Source organism: Dermacentor albipictus, chromosome 1 (assembly GCF_038994185.2).
Source record: "Dermacentor albipictus isolate Rhodes 1998 colony chromosome 1, USDA_Dalb.pri_finalv2, whole genome shotgun sequence".
NCBI lineage: Eukaryota > Metazoa > Arthropoda > Arachnida > Ixodida > Ixodidae > Dermacentor > Dermacentor albipictus.
This window is the reverse complement of record NC_091821.1, coordinates 15,114,978-15,138,004: the sequence shown is the minus strand read 5'-3', so window position 1 is coordinate 15,138,004 and position 23,027 is coordinate 15,114,978. Positions and strand designations below refer to the sequence as shown.

The 23,027-nt window shown below is 46.7% G+C and overlaps 1 protein-coding gene across 1 annotated transcript in view; it reads left to right on the top strand.

The window, feature by feature from the left end:
- The window catches only part of LOC139054680 (cytochrome P450 4V2-like), a 35,128-nt gene extending 23,222 nt beyond the window's left edge, over positions 1-11,906 (top strand). The window contains exons 6-11 of the mRNA XM_070532096.1: positions 1,468-1,594; positions 2,067-2,261; positions 4,006-4,179; positions 8,832-8,898; positions 10,070-10,249; positions 11,325-11,906. Of these exons, the coding sequence (XP_070388197.1) occupies positions 1,468-1,594; positions 2,067-2,261; positions 4,006-4,179; positions 8,832-8,898; positions 10,070-10,249; positions 11,325-11,545 (964 nt within the window). The 3' untranslated portion in view covers positions 11,546-11,906. The remainder of the gene's footprint in view (positions 1-1,467; positions 1,595-2,066; positions 2,262-4,005; positions 4,180-8,831; positions 8,899-10,069; positions 10,250-11,324) is intronic.
- The last annotated feature ends 11,121 nt before the right edge of the window (positions 11,907-23,027 follow it).

The window sequence follows — 23,027 nt, the reverse complement described above, 5'->3', positions numbered from 1 at the left end:
CTTCTTTACGAGCTAGAAAAATGAAGCATTGGCACCTGATGGGGCCAATGTCAATGCCAAAATGTTAGCCGAGAAAAATACCAAGAGAAAAAAAGAGGTAACGAAAAAAGAAGACACGATCGAAAGGAATCCATAGATAACGAAGGAAAACAGAAAGAAAAGTGCCAAACGGTAAAACAACTCGCAGCGTCAACACAAGCTTGCCCTACGACAAGTCTGCTCTCTCGTGGGGCGCGTTCCCTTGCCCTACGACAAGTCTGCACTCTCGTGGGGCGCGTTCATCGCCTAGGTACGCTCAGATGTGAAGAATGACCCAGCCGACGCCTCTTTATCATCTCGCGCTGTCCATTCTTGCATGTTCAGCACATGCACTATGTTGACAGACGCGTGGAAATCCCCTGTGCCAATGCGCATGCCGTGCGCTCTGATTTCGCGTGATGAATTGCCGCTGCAACTTTTGATATAAGCCACCAGAAGACGCTTAGATTTGCAGAGACCTTCAGTTCCTCTCGGCCTTCCTGCCTTTGTATGTGGGTTTTTGGAGACGTACGCAACGCCATAAGTAATAGATAATTTGTGTATCGAAATCACATAAATACGAAAGCTACTAGCCGCACCGCGAGCTGAAAAAGAAAGAAGAAGCTTATTTCGATGTGACTGTAATAAAAAGTACTCTCTTGCGGTATCCCTTTTTCTTTTTAGATATATAGCAGCGTTTGCTTCGAGAAAGGCGACCTATTCAAACAGCGCTCGGCCTGGCAGAGATAAGAACATACTCGCAGAAAGTCAGGCTATAAGAGCGCGTAGTGGAGAGTAAACAATTAATTAGCCGCATGAGTTGAGTGAAAGTCTACAAAGGGAAGGAAATCAAGTATCGTGGCCTTAGTCTAGTTGCTGGCTATTTATTATTATCTTTTGGAACGAAAATGACTCAATTTTTCTTGCAATCTTTAAATAATGTTCATCACGTGTTTTTTTTTTCTTTTATTTTTTTAACTCTTCGCGACGATTGGTCCTTTGGACATGGACGCGTCTCGCATATCTAGTTGGGTTATACATTTGAAGCATGCAAAAGAGCTGCCATGCGCCTGTGAAGTCATACTTGGTAAAGGCCGGTACCCGGCCGGAACATCGAAATAAACTTGCGTTTTTCAACCCGGACTTACTCAAATGCCCAAGCAAAAAAAGAAAACATATCTGTTCAGTGCCTAGGGTGCTTGTCTAACTGTATGCGCTATATGTATAATAGATTATTTGAGGGGTAGGTGAGCAATATTTCTTAGTGGAATTTACACTGAGAGCCAAGCTACACAAGCTTTTAATGTTTATAGACACCTTATTAAGCACGTGTGGGTGACTGAGTGCTCTCACCACCGAAAAAAATGCCCAAGAAACTGTAAAGTGCACATAACTAGTTTCTTGTTGTTGTTGTTGTTCTTTATTTTTCTCTCCGCTGGTGAAACGCAGGTTGATGTTCTTGATCGGCGTGCGCATCTTTCGTCCCTGGATGTGGCCCGACGCCTGGTACGACAGGACATACGAGGGTCGACTCTACCATAAATCCATTCGGGAGATGGAAAAGTACACACTAGAGGTAAGCACAATCCAGCATTAACTGCTCAGCGCACGTTAACTGGCCGCATTTAAATAGATTTTTCTCACGATACCACTGTTCTTAGGGGCAGCTGCCGTTCAACCGTGAAGTAAGACGCATTACTAGCGAAGGTCATCGGTCAGTGGCAAATGCGATTTGCGAACGAGCTTGCCGACTTCGTGAATTCAGCCCCAGGTCTGTCTGGCGCCATTGCAGAAAAACTAAAAAGTGGGCCAACGCAGCGGCGCACGGTCCGCTGCTTTTGCGGCAAGATAAGAAGGCTGGCGGGAAATCGCGGTGCACACAACGCGTGCGCGACGCCGTGTCTTCTAGGGAAAAAGTGCCGCGATCGCGCCCCAGGCTGAACAGAAGCACCGTGCAGTTCGCCGTTTTGGTCCGTTTGTTTTTTGACCCAGGGTGTGCTCGCGCTGATTCCTTCTCTCACAAAATAAAACGCATGTGCCCTCACTAGGTGCTGGAACGGCGCAAGGGCAAGCTGCGACAGATCGCCGATGAGTTGGAAAGCGTGCCGGGTGACTATGGCGGGGCAGGAGATGACGAAGCGCAGGACTCGGTCATTGTGGACCGGTTTCTGAAGGCTCACCTGCAAGACAGTCGGTACAGCATCGACGAGGTCAAGAAGGACATCGACTCCTTGCTGTTCGCGGTGAGAGTTTCCGGATTGTTGTAAGTCTGTGATAAGTCTCTGACAACCCAAGAGTATGCAGTGAGAAACGCACCGCGGTCTGGCTCTGAGCCTGTTTGTATAGATGTACAGGCCAGCTTCACTCGCTAGTTTCCGGTACGTCGCAGTGCAGGCTAAGGCTTTTCAATACCTGCGTCTCTCGAACTATCTTGCGGAGCGCGCAAGCGCATACAGCACCTGTAGTGTGGCTTTGTATGCGAGGCTCGTACTGAGTTCACAATTCATTCTGAATAGTCACCAACTAAAGCAGACTGACCAGAAGTCTTCGTTGTGCCTCCAAAACGCTGAACAATCAACGTCGTAGAAATAGCATAAGAAGCCAACAAACAAAGACACCAAGGACAACATAGGGGAAATTACTTGTACTTGCTAATTGAATTAAAGAAATAATAAATTAAGGGCAATGAAACTGTATGAAAATACAACTTGCCGCAGGTGGTGAACGATCCGACGTCTTCGCATTGCGCGTGTGATGCTCTAACCAATTGAGCTACCGCGGCTCCCTTTCCCCATCCGCTTTCTTTGGTATTTATGCTTTTACTTCTAGAACTAACCTTGGTAGTGTTGGCCAGTGCCGCCACTCACAAACCTTGGCGCCGGATGTGGAACTTGCTTTCTGCCGCAGGTGTCATGAGTACAGGATCTTTTTGGGTGAAGGCAACTGGTCCATAAACCAACATATGCTACCTGAATCAATGTTGCCGCATTCGGGACCCTCGTTATGTAACGAACGAGAAGAAAGGGGGTTAACCGAGGGGTCCGATTTTTATTAATCATATCATAAGAAGCCAACACACAAAGCTTCTTATGATATGTTTAACAAAAATTGGGCCCCTTGGTTAACCCCATTTCTTCTCGTTCATAACGACGTAGAAAGTATTTCAAAGGGCTAAACTTATTCTGACCGTGTGACTCAGTTCGCTGTAGTGGCGAAAATCAACATACTAAGATTGCTCAGGGAAATTGGAAGGCTTCGGCGTATGGGACATTGCGATCGTCGTGCTACCGGCGATTACAGCAATATTAGTTTAATCAGCGTAATTATTAGACATAAATTGGCCAGCCAAATAACGTGTCGAAAAGTTAGTGTTCCCGTAGGGACAGCGGATATTGCGCAAAGAAGTGTCAGGCATTATTCTCGCATTTCTGCGAGAGACAGGACTGATGTACGCATGGTGACATATTTGGCGCAGAAAGGAACGCTCAGCCGGACGAATTGCCGGCCAGTTCCGCCACGCTAACCCCACCTGTAGCAACACAATCACCACCACCCCCAAAGTACCGACAATGTTTTTTTTTTCTTATCGTAGTAGTGGATACGTTTCGCGTTTCAAGAGACGTGTCGAGGAATTTCGGTGATCGTCGCTCTATTTCATGCTGCTGACAATGTCATTAAATCACGGCAGTTTACATAAATTAGGAGCCTTTTCGGATACTGTTATGAGCAAATAATTCGTTTGTGTTGCTTCAGTACTGGCCAGTTGTGCAATAAGTAGCATTCATATCCAATGTCAAGTTTTCTGAGAAGCGTTCGGTGCAGAGGGGAAAGAATTGGCAGGGGCTACTTACCTCCTTTTTCGTCATTTTTCTGTGCACTTGCGTACAACTTGATTCCTCGTGCACGATGTCTTCTTGCCACTGCAGTTTAACTAAGTTGCTTTTAAAAGGGTGTGCAGCGGTCACCATCGAGCTTGTTTTTATGCAGGGCACCGATACTACTACATCGGCAGTTGGATGGGCTTTCTACATGTTAGGGTTGCATCCTAAGGTGTTGGCAAAGGTCCATCAGGAGCTTGATGATATATTTGGCAGCGACACCGAGAAAGACATCACAGGGGAGGACCTCAAGAGGATGAAATACCTGGACATCTGCTTCAAGGTTACTACCGTCCTATCACTGTTTGATACCTTGAATATAGGCCTCCAGTGGCACATTTATTCGTAGCGAATTCCTTTGGCATATAGATGCAGGGTGACTTGATACTCCTATTTACTCCCACAGGGACTACAATTAACGTTTATCTTTGTTGTTTTCGTGCAACATGCTACGTGAAATTGGAACAGCGCATAAAGTTTAAAGGGAGTCAACTACCAAAATATCAGATCTTGCCTCTGACTGACCAAATGAGCAAGCCTTCTAAACAGCGCAGAAACTAAGAATTGTTCCTGATAGACCTGTGGACTTCACCCTAAATACAGACCGCATGGCAAGTTAGATATTCTGCAGCGTCACTCTACGATGACGCCGCGCAATATTTTACTGCACATATGGGTGAATGGATCAAAGATCACTCTTGCGTTACCTTTTGCATCCTGTCCATGGCATCTCATTACAATAATACCCGCATTACCTCTACGTCACAGATCTATTTTGGAAGCGCCTCTCGCTATGAACACCTCAGTCAAGGTCGATCCAAATAAGTCGCGAAGCTTCGGGCGAAAAGCGATTCAGAACAAGTTCTCACTGACATCGCCAAGGGTGGTTAGGGGAGCAGTGATTGCAGCGCGACCATGTGAGAAGGGAACAAACAATGGGGAAAAAGAAAAAGCGTGTTTTTTCATGAACACACGGCACAGTTTGAATCAATCAACGAAAATAAAATTCCTAATCAATTTTATGCGCCCGTTGCGAGGAAAGAAAATATAACTCTGTTTTACTTTGTCATTATGAATGCAGTCAAATGTAGTGAGTTACAACTACCAGATCATTATTTACTTTAGCTGCTTTCGTGCGGCTGCGATGGCTGACGGGCTTGGCGTCCGACGATGGGGCCAGTACTCTACAGTCAAAGCTTTCGTTGGCCTCCAAAGGAAGTATGTTCTGTGCAGGGGTGCTATTTCGACACCCGTGCGGCTGACCTTCTGCTGCATCGCTTTTGGCGCTGAAAGCTCGAAACGCCCCTCAAGTCTAATGCCGGGGCAATTGATATTACAGCTGTTATAGTAGACCTCCAAAACAAACTGCGCGCCATTGAGAACAAAATGACGTCACTTCAATGGCGTCACATTACACTCCAACAAAATTTTACACCTTTTGGGGTGTATATCTGCCCCACAACGATAATTGTCATCTGCCTTGCTTGCGTTTCCTTTCTTGAAAACGCCGCGCCCGCTACTTCCCTGTCGGCAATGGTATGTCATGGTGATAACGCGCATGCCCATCGTTACTGGGAAGTACTTCGCTCGCAGCGTTAAAGAAAGGAAATGCGGGCAAGACAGATGACGTTTATTGTTCTGTGGCAAGATACGACCGAAAGGGTGTAAACATGTCTTAAAGCGTATTTCTTCTTCCGCTGGAAGTGTTCCCTCATCACACAGATGGCGCTGAGCCCCATGAACCACCGATGAACAGCCATGTTTTGAACGTATGGGCCTCTATGGAAGCTTCGCTACCTGGTATATTTATTTTCCCTCAGGGGCCGAAGAAACGTGAAGAGTCCGGAAAACAATACAGAAGGGGGAAATGACTTTGGGCGTTCGTTTTATTGCGTACATGGGACGACACGCATACCGCACGCAAGATGAGCTTTAGTTTAACCGATTACGTCTTCCAATCACTAGCAAGCTAACACCCGACGTGCTTCTGGATACCTTGCCTAAACTCTAACCTCTCAACAGAAATTTCGGACGCGCACTCACGAACTGCTATTCAAGCATTAGACCAGTGACCCTTGACAATTTTTTTTCAAGAGAGAGAGAGAAAGGCAAAGGAAAGACAGGGAGGTTAACCAGAGATTATCTCCGGTTGGCTACCCTGTACTGTTTTTGTTTGTTTGTTTTTGTTGTTGTTTTTTTTTTCAAATACTGCCGGCTGCCCATTAGCGGCCAAGGCAGGAGTGGTTACAAGTGGAAAGTAAAGCTAAAGCAAACATACACTACTGGAGATAGCATAAAGTTATAAAAATGAATAACGTCCATGACACAGAGCAAACAACATTGACAGAAGTTAAGCAACACTAGGGGATTCACCAATTAGGACAGCAGATAGAATTTATAAAAAGTAAGCAAAAGCACTCATGCACCAACAAACATCAAAAAAGTCAAAAAAAGTACTCACAGTTACTGAGAACTACTGCGAACAGATATTGAACAAGAGCTGAATGATTTATTCTACAGGTAGCGAAAATTAAGGCAATGCTAGCATACGCTGTCACATAACCTTTCAAAACAGTAAGGAAGGAATCGATTGATGGCACGTTCACAATCTGGTGGCAGAGCGCTCCACCCTGCTATGGATCGGGGAAAGAATGAAAAGCGATGTGCATAAGTTCTTGTCTGAGGCATTATAATTGTTTTATCATGTTTCCATCTCATTGGTCTGGCTCTGTTAAACCGCATGTAAGTGTCGAAGTCTAATTTAGTCTTATTGTTGATTATATTGAAGAGCATTTGTAGCCGATGAATTTTTCGTCGCGTTTCGAGTCTTGGAATGCCGTTTCTGTTCATGAGATTGCTAACCGATATGTGCCTGCCGTACGCGCTGAAGATGAATCGTATTGCTCTTCCCTGAACACTTTCGAGCACGTTAATACCTGATTTGGTATGCGGGTCTGAAACGACGTTAGTATATATCAGTAAAGGTCTTATTAGTGGTGTATAAGTGACTAACTTGGTGTGTTGAGGCGACCAACAGTGTTGAGGCGATGTTTCAGGAGCCAGAGTTTTCTTGAAGCCACTGAGACAATGTACAATGCGTTTAATGTGACTACTCCAATTTAAACGAGAAGAAATGGGGTTAACCGAGGGGCCCGATTTTTATTAGTCATATCATAAGAAGCCAACAAACACTGAAACCAAAGACAACATAGGGGAAATTACTTGTGTTTAATAAATGAAACAAAGAAACGATAAATTATAGGAAATTAAAGTGGGTGAAAAAACAACTTGCCGCAGGTGGGAACCGAACCCGCAACCTTCGCATTTCGCGAAGGTTCTGGGTTCTGTTCCCATAGATAATAAAAAAAATAGTTCGCGCGCCACTCCGCTCATCTGTAAAGGACAATATTGAGTGCACTATCTGGACCGGTAGAATTTTTGGTGTTAAGGTTCAACAGGGCCGAAAATACACCTTCAGAAACATCGGATACAGAAACTCCTTCACATGCAGAAACGTTTGGACAGTTACCTGTCCTCTACGCCATCGCTACACCGTGTGAAAATGCTTATATGCTCCGAACTCCCTTTCTCCTCCGCCCACGCCATTCCAATAGGCGTTATTCATTTACATATTTAGTGCAGCACTGTTTAGAGCAAATCAGTTTTGCGGAAGCCCGCAAGGCCGCTGCAGTTTCATGAGATGGAGAAATTGCCATCCATCTGAGAGTAGCCCGAAGCTACAAAGGCAACCCACACAACAGCTATGGAAGGTGGTGGTGGTAAACATTTATTGCTTGAGCCTTTTTACAACATTACTTGTGAGGGGGCTCAGGAGCGCGTAGGGTGCCTGGGAGTTTGTGGCCCTCGGCGACCTTCAGAGCCAAGTCCACCAGCCGTATTTGGTCGGCTGGGTTGGAGCTAGACACCGCGGTCTCCCATCCCTCGACATCGGTGAGTTGCCACTCAGAGGGTGGCTGGAGCTCAGGGCATAAGAACATAATGTGATGGAAGTTAGCTCTAGGTGCACCGCAGAGCGTACATTCCTGTTGATATAGGCCTGGATGAACCAAGGCGAGAAAAGCTGGAGAAAGTAAAGTTTGTGCCTGAAGCTGGCGCCAGGTACTTTGTTGGAATTTTGTTAAGGATTTATCTGGGGGAGGGTATCTCAACCGTATTTCGCGGTAGTGGAGGGTGATCTCGTGATATTCGACCAATCGGTCTCTGGCGTTATCCAGGTCATCGGACGGCGTGGCTCGGTTGACGGCTACTCGATCGATAGGATGGGCCATCTCATTGCCTGGATGGCCTGCGTGCGCGGGCACCCAGATGAGCTTAATTGGTCTGAGGGGGGTCTGATGATTGAGAATTTTCAGTACCGGTTCATGAACTCGGCCTTTCGAGTAGTTGCGGATTGCAGTTTGGTGTTGCGTTGCTTCACTGCACCCAGTCATCACTTCCTTCCTGTTTCCTTCTTTCTATTCCCCCTTTCCCTCACCCCCAGTGTAGAGTAGCAAACCCGACGCTCGTCTGATTGACCTCTTTGCCTTTCCTCTCTTTGCTCTCGCTTTCTCTCATACGGGTTTCTCAAAAATAAACCTTCGATGTTGAAGAAAAATTTGTCCTGCTCCGAGGATCTAAGCCGGGACTAACGCCTTTCCGAGGAGGTTCCATTTACAGCTTCGTGCTACAGTTCAGATATATGCAATTTTTTTCTGTTTTACTGCACTATTTAGAATATTTAAATAAAAGCAGTTTTTCAAATATTCAGAAACGAAAAGTAGCCAACTGTAGGTCCTTTTTTATTTTTTACCAGAGCTGCTCTTTTTTCTTTTTTGGGAGGGGAGGGGGGGTTCATCAATTAAGAAATTTAGAAACAGGAAGTTGGAAGCCTATTTCTAATGGGCTTAATGAACGTCTTTCTTCTTTTTTTTTCAGGAATCACTGCGGCTGTTTCCGGCTGCTCCACTCATCGGAAGAGTCTTGGACGAAGACTTAGTAGTAGGTGAGTAGGGAAGGCTGCACTAGCGAATTACAATTTTCTCTCCCACAGGGACACACCAACTTGTAATCTGAAACGATAAAATCACTTTGGCTGGTAAATACACCACCATATTTATGTCCAACAAAACTTCATTTCAGCAAAAGCGTTTTATTGCTTTGTGACCCTAAATCAAATCATTCATGCAAATGCTGCAAACTGGCCTGGAATTGATCGTTGCATATTGCCTTTGTAGATCTGCCGCGATAATTGTCTGCTTTTCATAACATTCTAAAGCAAGGAGTCGGTAGTAAACAGCCATGGTGAGAACTTTTATTTGCAATGAAATTTTATCTCGCAAGACGCAGTGATTCATTGTAGGCATTTTCATTTGAGGCAACCTCACCAGGGCTGCCTGCCTTACTGTTTATCGGCATGCATGCGATTTCATCTACTTTATTGTTCATGTAGAAATGTTTTTGCCTTTCTAACTAGTGTGTTTCGTTACTGTGGCTGAGAAAAAGCTGCCTGATATTTTGATGACGTAGTGGGATGTTACGCTTCATTCATTAACTCGAAACTTACTATGTCATCCAACGACTATCGGCGAAATTCGAAAACCTTTATTTTTTATTGATATGATATAAGGAGATGTTGGCGCGCATTTTAAGGCGCCTGCTACTCCTTATCTCTTGGGTGGTTCCGTCATGCATTATTCAGGGTTCACGGTTACATATCAAATAATCTTTTCACACAAGCACCAGGACTTATAAAGCAACGTTTCCACAGCAAGACTATGGCAAATGTCTCCACACCTATGCAGCCGAAAGTCTCAAAAGTACGATCGATACTGTCTCCTAATAACACATGTTCTAGTCAGCGGGTCAGCGGGTACATACAACATACATGGCAAATGTCTCCACACTTATGTAGTCGAAAGTCTCAAAAGTACAAACGATACTGTCGCCTAATAACACATTGTCTAGTCAGCGGGTAGTATATACATCGTGTAAATATATTAGCACATACAGTCACAACAGAGCAGTCAACATAACATAATTCCCATGTCTTTAAGAAAGAAACTTAGCGCGTACATTCGGCATTTCTGAAAAACATCGGTGCGTCATAAAATGTTTTGCACGATAATAAACTCGCAGGAAGCTTTACTGACCGTGGGGCACGCTTCTCGTTTCAGACGGATACAAGATCCCTAAGGGGGTCACGTGCTTCGTCAACATATACAGTCTGCATCGCAACCCTGAGTGCTTCAAGGACCCGGAACTGTACATTCCGGAGCGTTTTCTGACGTCAGAAGTCAGAAATCGCCATCCATTCAGCTACATCCCGTTCTCCGGGGGCCCCAAAAACTGTCTAGGTAACACATCCCACGCCCTGACATTACTACACATTCAAATGTCATAATACTTACGAAGCGCTTCTAGGTAGCTCGGGACTACTGAACACAAGATCGCGGGTTTGATTCTGAGACCCGACGGCCACATTTTGTTGGGGTTGTAGGGCGAAAACGCTAGTACACTTAGATTAATGCACCCGTTGAAAAACACCGGGTGCTCAAAATTATTCCGGAGCTCTCCACGGTGGCATCTGTCATGGCGGCAGTGTTTTCTTTGTAACGTTAAACCCCCCTCACTCAGGCGGTCGGCAAAGAAAAATGGTGTCTTTTTCCTCTATGGGATAAGCTGCCGATCAGGTTCAGCCGTAGGTTTACTGAGGTCGCGCGCACACTACTGGCCAGGGCACGGACGATTAGTAAAGGAACATGTGGACTAAAGGAAACAGTAAATGTAATGCAAGAATAGGTAACGCACACGTAACTTGGTAAACAAATTAGAAAATATAACAACGTAAATGTAAGCGTCATTTCGACTCATGAATGGAAAAATTATCTTCATAGTGTATAGCGTTCGGGATAATCGAAAATGTTTTCACTATATTATGTATCGTTTTTTTTTTTCTATGACCGTTACGTTGAGCCTGCGTATAGCAATGACTGAGCATGTGAGGGCAAGGCGCGACTAAGTATTAGTTTAATTTGGTTTGTGTAGTAAATATGAATTATACTAGTGTCTTAAGGCTACGCATACATGAATATTTGGTACTTTTTTAGTTCGTTCGACGTATGCATTAACACTTTGTTACGTGCAATCTGTAAATTGTGAAATTGACCGGAAATCGAGTACATGTTCTGCGGTTGCTTCTTCAGTGCCTAGTTTCATGGGGCAAGCGTATAGTCAAGCTACTGCTTAGCAACTTTTTTGTGTTCGTGCTAGTATTTCTTTTTTGTTCCGTCTCTATACGATGCGACAAAATGTTGAACAAACTGAAGTGAAGAATTCTATAGCGCAAGGCACGACACACACTTGTGTCCACACGGAAGGCGACTATCTACCAAGTAGGTGTAACTGTGTTACTGTCTGTTTCTTTTGCAGGCCAACGTTTCGCGATACTGGAGGCCAAGACGCTTCTGGCGAAGGTTCTGCTCAAGTACACGCTCGAGTCCACGAGGCCCGTAAGTGAGCTGAGGATCACGTATGAAGTGATTCTCAAGGCCAGAGGAGGACTACGCATCTGGTTCCGAAATCGGACTCACGCTGACCGCGCGGCCAAACTTGCTGGTTTCGAAGAGACAGAAACAAACTATGGATTATGAGTGGCGCTATTACAGTGGCGGTGCTCACATGTACATATTTGAAGTTTAAGTGTTAATGTTGTCGGGAAATACATGTGATGTGTGTTGTATTATGTGCGAGTTGTGTTTATGCGACGTGTGTTTATGCGACGTATGTTTTGCTAGTGCAGTGACCTTACTTCATCCTAAAGGACTCGAGAAGAAAAGCCTTCGGGACGAAGTTCAGTGGCAAGAAGCCCGTCTTAGTGCTACCTATGCCTGCGCGTCCTATATTTCAAGAATGCATGGGAATGAGTTGTGCCCATTCTTATATTGCGACAAATGCGGAAAGCATTTGTAATGTAAGCCCTGTGATAAAATAAAATGTTTCATGAGTAAAAAACGTTGCACGAGTTCTATAATTATACCGGTGTTGGCGGCGGCGGTTATTGTTCTAGGCCAAGGATTAGTCGCTTTCTGTGGCACAAAGAAGTGTTGCCACGTGTCCATCAATTTAGTGCCATGCAGAAATGCGAGAAGCCGCGAGGCGTCCTTTCACACACACACACACACACACACACGCACACACCTGTTGTCCTGCTAGCGAGACGAGTCTGCGAGAACAAGTAGCTCGTCTAAGGTCGCCCGGCTACCGGACGCAGGAGTTCATCTCAATCGCAAGCAACGTGTTAAAGGAAATGTGGAACCCCGATGGCTTCCCTCCGAACGCGTCAAGGAACAAGCAGGAACTGCCAGTAATTTCTTATCTAAGGTCCCACACGGTGTAAAAAAGGTGACCAGTGAGGTCGGTGTGAAGGTGAATGGTTCGGCGCCGGAAAAGTTAACCCGTCTGTCTTGGCTAACTGACCCTGATTATAAAAAGCCAAGAGGGTGCCAGAAGAAGCCTCAGAACCCTTTCATGCTCTGCCCAGAAGGAGTGGTGCACAATGTACCACTGTCATGTGGCGGAACCTACATCAGCCAGACAGGCTGTTGTGTAAAGGATCTGTCAAGAAAGTACAAGCAAAACGTTGGACGGTACAGAAAGGGACACCTGTTCACACATTCTAATGACTGTGTGCTCAGTGCCGTTGCGACTCGGGATTCGAAGACGTGGGACCCTCTTTCCTCCTCGGACGATGGACCCCTGGCAGCCTAGTCCCGGGCACCAACATCAACAACTGCTGGACAAATAAAGTTTATTCCTATCCTATCCCATCCTATCCTCTTTCCTCGTGTAGGGGTAAGTGAACGTGAGGCGGGTCCGATATTCAGGATGTTTGACAAACACGTATATATATATATATATATATATATATATATATATATATATATATATATATATATATATATATATATATATATATATATATATATATACATAGGTACCAAAAAAAATCAATTCCCGCACTGGTCATAATTCATCTGTGTCTAGAACCATTTTGACGAGGCCGTCGGGCCGTTCCCCATAATCGTGCGAGCCATGACCGAGGGGTGTCGCGGGTGAACGGCCGATCACAACAGCGCTGCTTTAAACCTGCCGCATAATTAGCTACTCCAAAGATAAATGTACGCTTAAAATTATATAGATGAGAGGCACAATCAGCGAAATGACCAATTGTGTCCGTACACCATTAGTTATGTTGTCGCAAAAATAAATTAGCTTCTTAGCTGGTCATTAAGACAGATAGGACGCGTCACATGTCTGGACGACGATGTATGCACGAATATGAACACGGGAAGTTTCAATAAACGTTAGTTGCTAGAGGGTTTCCGTATGTTTCTCTGTGTGCCTTAGTCTGTCCTCGTCTTCAAAGCATACCGCAGCACAATATAAAACGAAAAAGCGCTGTAATATAGCTCACCGCTTAAGAATTACCTAAGACCTTAAAAGATTTCCTTTCCTGCGGTTGTGATCAATTGTGATTCCCCGTTACCTCGTTCACTGTCACAACTGGCCCGTGGTCATTTTCTTACGAACCATTCCGGCACATGAACAGCGCTGTCAATGCAAACTTCGTTTCTTTTTTTTGTGTGTGTGTGTGTGTAAATTACTCCTGTCCAAATATTTCACTTGAAGGCTGTAACAAAGCTGATAGGACCAGCTGAAAAGTGAAATTCACTTGTGCCTACATTTCAGGCTAACACACTTTCTCCAAGGCCCCTGCATGTAATGCAGGTTGCAGCCGCTTCATTCTTCTTAAGGTTTCACGGGCGCTGTTTCTAAAACCAAAGTAATGTGCATTAAATACGTGCGCACAAAATAGAAGTGAGTGCTTCGGTACTCTATGCTAACAGCATTTGAAATAATAGCCAAGTTCGTCCTTGTTCACACTTCGGTTGTTCTTAGAAAAATAATGAACGCTGGTACCATTTCTCTGAGATGGAGAACAATGGCTTAATTGCCTGGTCCGGAGGCCCGGTCTAGCCGCACGACAAAGTTACGTACATGCGTAGTTCCAACCATGGCGCAATAAAAGTTTGTTTTTCCCATGCATTTACATACTCCGCCAGGCGCACATTCACTAGGATCGCGAGTTCTTTCTTGGATTGCTCATGTAATGAAAAACGGGACATGTAAAACACATTTCTGTTCTTTTCAGAGTCAAGCTGTGGCACTTAAGGGAATCGTAAATTTCAACTACGCCCCTCTATCGCGACAATTCTCCTGTGTTTCTCTGTTTCGCCTTATGCGGCATACTACAAAAGAATGGTATTCTTTTTACTTGTTTATATATTTTTCTTCATTTGCAGCCCAGTCTCATTATATTATTCTTTCAAAATACAATCCATTAGATGCAGAATGTATATATATCTACAAGGGTCCCAAAGTAGAAGACAGCAACGGGACCCTTAGCTATAAGTTACAAGAAAAAAGCAACTACAGAAGCAGCTAAACTAAAAAAAAGGATCAATACATATGAACACCCGCAATGCTATATGTGACTACGCATATAAATATTTATACAAAACAAGATACAACAGGGTGAATAATATATGATTAGCAATATTGCATATACAGAAGCAGTGAAACAGCGCATGTAGAGCGGGAAATCCTATATAGACAATAGAATGACCGAACTTCAAATTCACATGTAAATACCACGCCCACATTTCTCACTTTGGTTAAGCCAGTAAATACGTTCTGAAATTAAACTAATTACATCAACTAAGTTCTTAATTGCAAGCTTTATGGCTTGTGTTTAATAGACAAGAGAGAGAGAGAGCAAATGATAAATGAAAGGTAGGGAGGCTAACAAGGACTGAGCCCGGTTGGCTACCCTACACTGGAGGAAAGGGAAAGGGGGACGGAAAGATTAAAAGAAGAGAAAGTCCACTGGGGATATCATTCGGTCACTCAGTCCGGATCACAGACGCTGACTCAACCCGGTAGCTTTCAAATATCGCAGCAGTGCTTTTGTGCCCTTTTGTAGCTGCGATATGCGAGGCCATGGTCCCAAGATCTTGTTCAAGGTGAACGGCTTTGTAACTGATTGAGTGCTGTGCAGAGGTCATGTTTTTAATTTTCAAAAGGTGGGCCGTAGCACAGTAGATGTTCTATAGTTTCCTCGACACCGCAGGCATTGCACTCGGTGCTATCAGCCATTCCAATCAAACACGTATATGCATTGGTGAATGCGACGCCCAAGCGTAAGCGGCGCAGCATTGTTTCCTCAATACGCGGAAGCCCTGGTAACAGCCGCAGCTGCATAGAGGGATCAAGAGAATGCAATCGATGTTGAGTGAATTCAGGTGTGTGCGACTTCTCCGATGTCATACGGTGCGCTAGCTTGCTTAAGTGTTGGGCTGCGTCAGTCCGCGATAAAGGTACAGAAACAAGGGTTGCTCCTTCGTGTGCTTTCCTAGCTGCTTCGTCAGCGAGCTCGTTGCCGGAGATACCGCAATAGCCAGGCAGCCACTGAAACACGACCTAAGTGGGCGATATTCTGCGATTCGAAGCCGGCCTTACAATGTCTTCTGTTATCTCCACCTCGCGAGTCCTGTGAACAATTCGTGTCGGAGGTACGATAAATGCACAATCATATCATAGACAAGTTGAAGGGAATCGTCAGAGGTCTACTTCTGCGTTACTACATTTCAAAATGTCGATGCAGGTAGAAATAACTTCCATCAAATTATACTTTCAACTTTCCCCGTGGCGCATGCAGGAAGGCGAAGCGCTAATCGCAGATCATAGTCCGACCCTCCTGCGACGTAATAGGCTGGCGTAAAATGAAGCTGCTGTCCCTCTTCCCTTTTACCGCGAGCTGTTGCTTTGCGCAGCTCCCGATTGAACGCATACTTAGTTCAGCTGGAAGGGTGAGGCAAACCGCCCTATATCGGGGTATGCCATGATTATATGAGTACTCGGCTTTTTCCGAGTACTGGCGCCCTATAACGTAAAATTATTCCAGTATCTTTTTATTCCAATCGCCTGACGTCAAATTTACGTAACGACCGACGCCAGCATCGGATGGTAACCCGGAGCGTTGTTTGAAAAGCCCAATATCGTTTATAGGAAATCACTTCTTTTTTTTTGCTTTCAAAGCCAACAGCATTGCCTACATTAAGCAGATTTTCTTATCGAATTGGTTGACAAGAGGGGAGGAGCACGCTGAAGTTTCGATGGGGCCAAGCCAACACAGCGAAAGTAGATAACTGGATGAAGAGGGTGATGCCGGCGTCTGCGATTGGTCGACTTTCCCTTACTTAGCTTGCGGTGACTGGTCGAAATTCGCGGTGGCGTACAGCGGACGGTTAAAAATGCCACCAAATGGATCCTCGGTGAACAAAGAGTTGGCAAAGTGGTGTCGTATACGTGCCAAAAGGGCTCGATAACCTTATACTTCCACGCAAAAATTACTATTATATGCAAATAAATCCATGCTCCGCGGCAGCTCCGAGTAGCTAGTGCCAGAGCGATTGGCGGGCAGCCATCTTCTATTGCTTTCGGAACGGGGCAGTCTCTGGCTATTCAGAAAATTTTCCAGTTCGGTTCGTCATATTAATGCGTCCTTAACGCATACACGCCACTTTGACGAGGTTAGTTTTCGCGATTTTGTGACATCGCGTCACAAACAGGCGAAGTGGGCGCAACACGAAAACGTTTAATCAATAGCAAAGGGCAAATGACGAAAAAGTCGTCTAATCAGAAATAATTATATTTTTTGTCTGATCATGCATAATCAGTGTGCACACATCATATTAGATGGGGCGCTTTCGCGGTTTTCGTGACGTCGCGTAACATACAGGCGAAAATGGAGGTGGGGGCGAAAACGTTTTCACCAGTCATGGAGAGCTGATTGCAGAATTGGAATAGAAAAGTTTGGAATAGCTTTACATTATGATGCCTCTGCTACTGTATATGGCCACGAACCTCCATTTATAGTCGACACGATTCTGTCTTGCCAACCTGACGCATCAGAGTACACGTTCTTGTCTCAAGCTTCCAGATACGCCGAAGAATGCCACCAAATTGTCCACTCCTTTACGACTGAATACTAGTGGCGCCAAAAATTTCGTCCCCACGACAACCGGTGCAGATTTGGATGTCACCTGGTGTCCTTACTCCGGCTCTCTCTAATCTCCTCGCCAAGGGCCACGGTCGCTATCGTGTTGTGCAGCAGACGCCACCTGTGAACTAGTACATCGAGCCACTGACACCATCTGGTGGTTCGCGCAACCATGGTCGAGAAACCTCGTGCATGGGAGAATGCCGTAGTGCAAACTAGCGCAGTAGAGAAAAATCAAAACATACTACAACCCGTAATTGTCGTCTGCTCTTTTTGAGACATAGAGTGAGAGGCGAATAACTGAAAGGCAGTCTGGTTAACCAAGACTGAGTCCGGTTGGCTACCCTGCACTGAGGAAAGTGCAAAAGAGAAGAAGAGATAAATACGAGAAGAGAAAGTAAATATTTGATTTTCCACTGGAGTCACCGACGTTATGAAAAATATCAGTGCTGTCACAGACGGTCTCCAGGATCCCCGTTGAGTCGCCAAGATGACTTCCTCTTCTCCGGGGAGCAGTTGTACCAAAAAGGACTGGATTATGCGTTAGACAGCTCAGCAACGCCCCACTTTAGCACAAAGTTGGCGCGCTCACAGCCTGATCATGAATCAGCAGACAGGTGAGCGCGTCGTTCGTCGCACTCATTACACCATGTTAAAATATACGCATACACATACGTATAGCATATATAACAAAGCAAGAGAGAGAGAGAGAGACAAAGAGGAGGAAAGACAGGGAGGTTAGCCAGTGTAAGTACTGGCTGGCTACCCTGTGCTGGGGAAAGGGGTAAAGGGAGTAAAAGGAGAAAGAAGAAGAAGAGGAGAAAAAAAAATTAAGGAAATTCACGCAGTACCGCGATACTACACGATACAACACTCAAAGGCGATCGCACAATTCGCAAGTCCTTAGATACTTCAGCAAAGCCTTTAAGGCCTTGAGTGCCGAAGCCCGTCTGGACCAGTGTCCTAGAGCCTTCTCCTCTGTAAAGGGGCGATTGTCCAGTTTTTCGAGCGCGGTTACGAGCACTGTTCTTGGCACTTTGTAGCTGGGACAGTCACAAAGGAGGTGCTGAATCGTCTCCTCGCAGTCGCAGGTTCCGCAAGTAGGGCTGTCGGCCATTCCAATACGGAATGAATAGGAGTTCGTGAAAGCGACGCCGAGCCACAGGCGGCACAGAAGTGTTGCTTCCGCTCGTGGTAACCCTGGTGGTAGCCGGAGTTGCAGACATGGATCCAGTCTGTGGAGACGTTCGTTCGTGAACTCACTGGTGTTCCACAGATTCTGCGTAAGCTCGCGGGCGAGAGAGCGAAGACTTGTGGCTGCGTCTGTTCGTGACAGTGGTAGTGGTACAACGCGGGCACCGTCGTGGGCCGATCGGGCGGCGTCATCCGCATGATGATTGCCCGCAATTCCGCAATGACCCGGTATCCACTGGTAGATGACGTTGTGCCCTTTGTTGATTGCTTGATGGTGGAGTAGTCGGATGTCTGCCACTAGTTGCATATTTGGTCCGTGGTTGAAAGGGGACATCAGACACTGGAGAGCTGCCTTCGAGTCACATAAGAGGGACCATGACTGTGACGATTTGTGACTAATAAACTCTAAAGCAGCACGGATAGCTGCGAGTTCTGCAGCCGTCGATGATGTTACGTGAGACGTCTTGAACTTGAGGGTGACAGACTCTGCGGGAATAACCACTGCTCCAGCTGAGCTATTAGAGCAGACAGAACCATCCGTGTAAACGTGGATGCGTTCTTTGTGTTTGTCATGAAGGAATGAAAGCACGGTTTGTTTGAGGGCAAAAGATGACATCTCCGTTTTCTTTTTGATACCGGGAATATGAAGAAGAGCCTGGAGTGGATGAAGGCACCACAGCGGTAGAGATGGTCGTGCTGCAGGCGTGAAGCTTGATGGTAAAGTTCCGTGGTTGGCGGCAATAATCCTGCTAAACGCTGAACGAGGTCGAGTGGCAGGAAGGGAGGCGAGATGATGCGATGGAAGTCGCGCGAAGTGTCTGATATGCATCCTTAAAGCGTCGACTTGAAGATACGTATCGATGGGGTGGTCGTGCGCGATGGCTATTGTTGCTGCCGTGGATGCACATCTGGGAAGTCCAAGGCAAATTCGCAGAGCTTGAGCTTGTACAGACTGGAGGGCACGGAGGTTGGTCTTACTGGTCCCACCCAGTACAGGTAAGCTATAGCGCAGGAAACCGAGGAACAGTGCATTATAGAGTTGGAGCATCGCACTCACAGACGCACCCCACGACTTTCCTGCAAGAAATCTGAGCACGTGAGTCATCATGAGTAATTTCCTTTTTAGGTACGAGACATGAGGACTCCAGGAGAGGTCTCGATCTATTATCACCCCTAGAAAGCGGTGCGTCTTCTCGTAGGCAATCGGATGTCCATTAATTTTGACAACGTACGGTTTCATTGCTTTGCGCGTGAAAGCGACCATAGAGCACTTCTCGGAGCACACCTCCAGGCCTCGCGCTCGAAGATAGCCTGATGTTAGTGTGGCCGCTTTTTGAAGTCTGGCGCGCACCTGGGGACGCGTCGCTCCTGATGACCAAATGCATATATCGTCTGCATAGATCGACACATGGACGGACTGCGGAAGGATGTGAACCAGGTCGATGAGCACGAGGTTAAATAGAGTGGGGCTCAAGACTCCACCTTGTGGTACGCCACGGCAGGTGTTGTGTTGTGATGACGCACCATCCTCTGTTTGCACAAAGAAAGACCTGTCCTTCAAGAAGCTGAGTATCCACCGAAAAACAAGGCCGCCTAGGCCGACATTGCCCAGAGCGTCTAGGATGGCTCGATGGGTTACGTTATCATAAGCGCCTTTAACATCCAGGAACATTGCCGCTGACAGCCTCCTTAGGCTTTTTTCGTGCTGAACAGACGTGACAAGGTCGATGACGTTGTCTATAGAAGAGCGTCCGCGTCGAAAGCCTGCCATAGCGTCAGGGTATAACCGGTAGTGTTCTAGATACCACTCTAGCCGCGTCAGCACCATCCTCTCCATCACCTTTCCGAGACAACTGGCCAGAGCAATGGGACGATAAGACGCCACGTCTAGGGGTGATTTACCTGGTTTGAGCAGAGGCACAAGGCGGCTGGACTTCCATGCAGCAGGAACCAGTCCTTCACGCCATGAATTATTGTGCACGCCTAGAAGAGCATGCCGGGCTGTCTGACCGAGGTGTCCGAGAGCTGCGTATGTCACCCCGTCAGGCCCAGGCGATGAGGAACGTCTGCACGCTGCCAACGCCGCCTGCAATTCCTCGATGGTAAACGGATTGTCCATACGTGAATCCCGCGAGATTGGAACATCACCGGGATCACGTGTAACGAACGATGGCGGCAGACCAGCAACCTTGACACAGAAGTCCTCCGCTACGTCGATCTCTCGGCGACCTTGGTAGAGAGCCAGACATTTGAAGGGGTGGCGTTGTTGCGGTGACGTTCGAAGACCACGCACCGTTCTCCAGATATGTGACAGGGGTTTATGCGGATCAAGGGAATCGCAGAAGGTTTTCCATCTGAGAGACTGCAGGGAGTTGATCCGACGCTGGATCTTCTTCTGTATTCGTCTCGCCTCCCTTAGGTCGTAGATGGACTTGGTGCGCCTGTACCTTCGTTCCGCGCGACGGCGGATTGCTCGAAGCCGCTCCAATTCTGCTTCGAAATGAGAAAACATGGGAATAGGCCTAGAAGCTCTGGTGGCTTCTTGAGCAGCGGCGTTAATTAGCTTTTCGATGTTGCCAGGTAGACAGTCCTGAATCTCTTGGCAATTCTTCTCCATGAGCAGCGTGTATTGAGGCCAGTCAATGTGACGAAGAACTGTGGTCGACTGTGTCTTGCGTATGCCGTCAATTTTAACATATGTTGGGACGTGGTCACTACCATGCGTTTCGTTGTCCGTGAACCATTTCACACTGGCGCTGAGGCATCTTGAAACAAAAGTCAAGTCCAGGCAGCTGCTGTATGTCAATCCCCGCAGAAAAGTAGGACTGCCATCATTTAGGCAGCAGAGCTCATGGTCCGACGCGAAGGATAGTAGGCGTCTTCCTCGGCAATCCATCTTTAAGCTTCCCCATAGCGGATGATGCGCATTGAAGTCGCCGGTAATAATCCATGGTCCAGCTGTCGCTGTTAAAATTGCACTTAGTCTCGCGTTGTCAAATCGACTCGAAGGTGAAATGTAGGCACCTACGAGCGTGAGTGCGACGTTCTTGCATTTTATCGTCAAACATACGTACTGATTGTCGTCATCAGGTGCGACTGGGTGTGAAACATACGTCAAATCGCATCTGATATAAACGATGACTTTGCTGCGTTCGCTACAGGTAGCAGACATGAAAGCTTCATATCCTGATAGGCGGATGGCGTTGTCAATGTTTGGTTCACAAATGACGATTATTGGAAATTTGTACTTAAAGACAAACGGACGAAAGTCCGAGATGCGGGATTTAATGCCTCTGACATTCCATCGGAAGAGAGACGCTTCCTTGACCTCCTTAATGAACGAGTGTAGAGGAGCAGCCATGGTGCTTCTCAAGACCGGACAGTACTGGATTCAGGGCGTCCAGTATTTGAAGTGCGCCTCGAGCCGCCGGAGTGTGTATGGCGGTCAGTAGTACTCGTAGCGTGTTCATAAGGGCCCTTATCATGGTGACAACTTGTTTGTCGTCGTCTAGGGTGCTACCTGAAGGTGAAGCATGATTCGGTGAGCGTGCTACATCCTGTCGCTCCGCTGGTGGATCTAGCCGTGGCAATGGCGGCCACTCCTCGCTTGAGGCAATGATATTGGAGCCTTTCTGCTGAGAAACCTCATTGCTGCTATTGCTAGTTGTATGTGGAAGTTTCTGGACTGTCAGTGGACGCGGTGCATCCTTAGCAATAGCAGTGGGTTTCCTAGATCTCCGGCGACGTGAACGTCGACGTCGCACCTTAGCGGCAGCCTCCCGGTGCGAGGAACCATCCCTGACCATTTGCCTCAAGACTTTCGCTTCATTTTTCACGTGTGGGCAATTCTTTGAAGTTGCATCGTGAGAGCCCTGACAATTGGCGCACTTTTGGTGTTCTGTACGACAGGCGTCGGAGCTGTGCGACCCAGAGCAACGTGAGCACACGGCAGCATTTGTGCAAACCGCACTAACGTGCCCTATCCTTTGACACTTCCTGCACTGAAGCGGCTTTGGCACAAAAGGTCGTACTATGTGTCTAAAGTGACCGACCTTGACGTGTGACGGTAGGCTGTCACCTTTAAAGGTTAACTTCACACACTGCGAGTTCCCCAGGCGACGGGCATGCAATATGGCAATTCCCTCTGTCGCCGGCTTGATGAGTATGTGCAGGTCAGCATCGCTTATCGAATTATCTACGTCATATACAACGCCGGCCGTAGAGTCGTGATCGTCTTGTTTATAGCAGCGTACGTTGATGCTATCCAGGACCTTAACATTGCTCAGAATGTCTAGCGCGCTGCGGTTTGCGACATCTATAGCAAGGATGTTCTTTCGGGCGTTGATCCTTACATCTTTGATCTGACCCGGAACAAGTGCCTCGAGCGACACAGATGTGGCCTGGCGGTTGATCCGGTTTAGATTGTCGCTAGCAGCCACAGGCACAAATAAAATTGTGAGGTCTGATGGCTTTCGCGTAGGGATCACAGTTGCCTTACTTGTGGACGGAGATGTCCTGACGAGCCGTCTCTTTGCTTTGTTCTTCACTACGGGCACGAAGTCACTATCATCCGAGGTTTCATCACTGGTTGCTGAGTAGATCACAGTGTCCTCGCTGTCGGTGTCACTCGGGTGACTAGACCGCTTTCTCGGAGCGGCCGCTGTTGACGTAGAAGGACCAGGGGCCCCTCCAGGTGACTCCACGTCCATCGCCGTAGTTAAGGGAGCGGCGTCTCCCACAAGGTAGCTTCAAATTCGCAGAGACAAAAAAGCAGCGTTCCACACAGTGGACACTTCGTCGTCGTCCCAAAGCAAAGC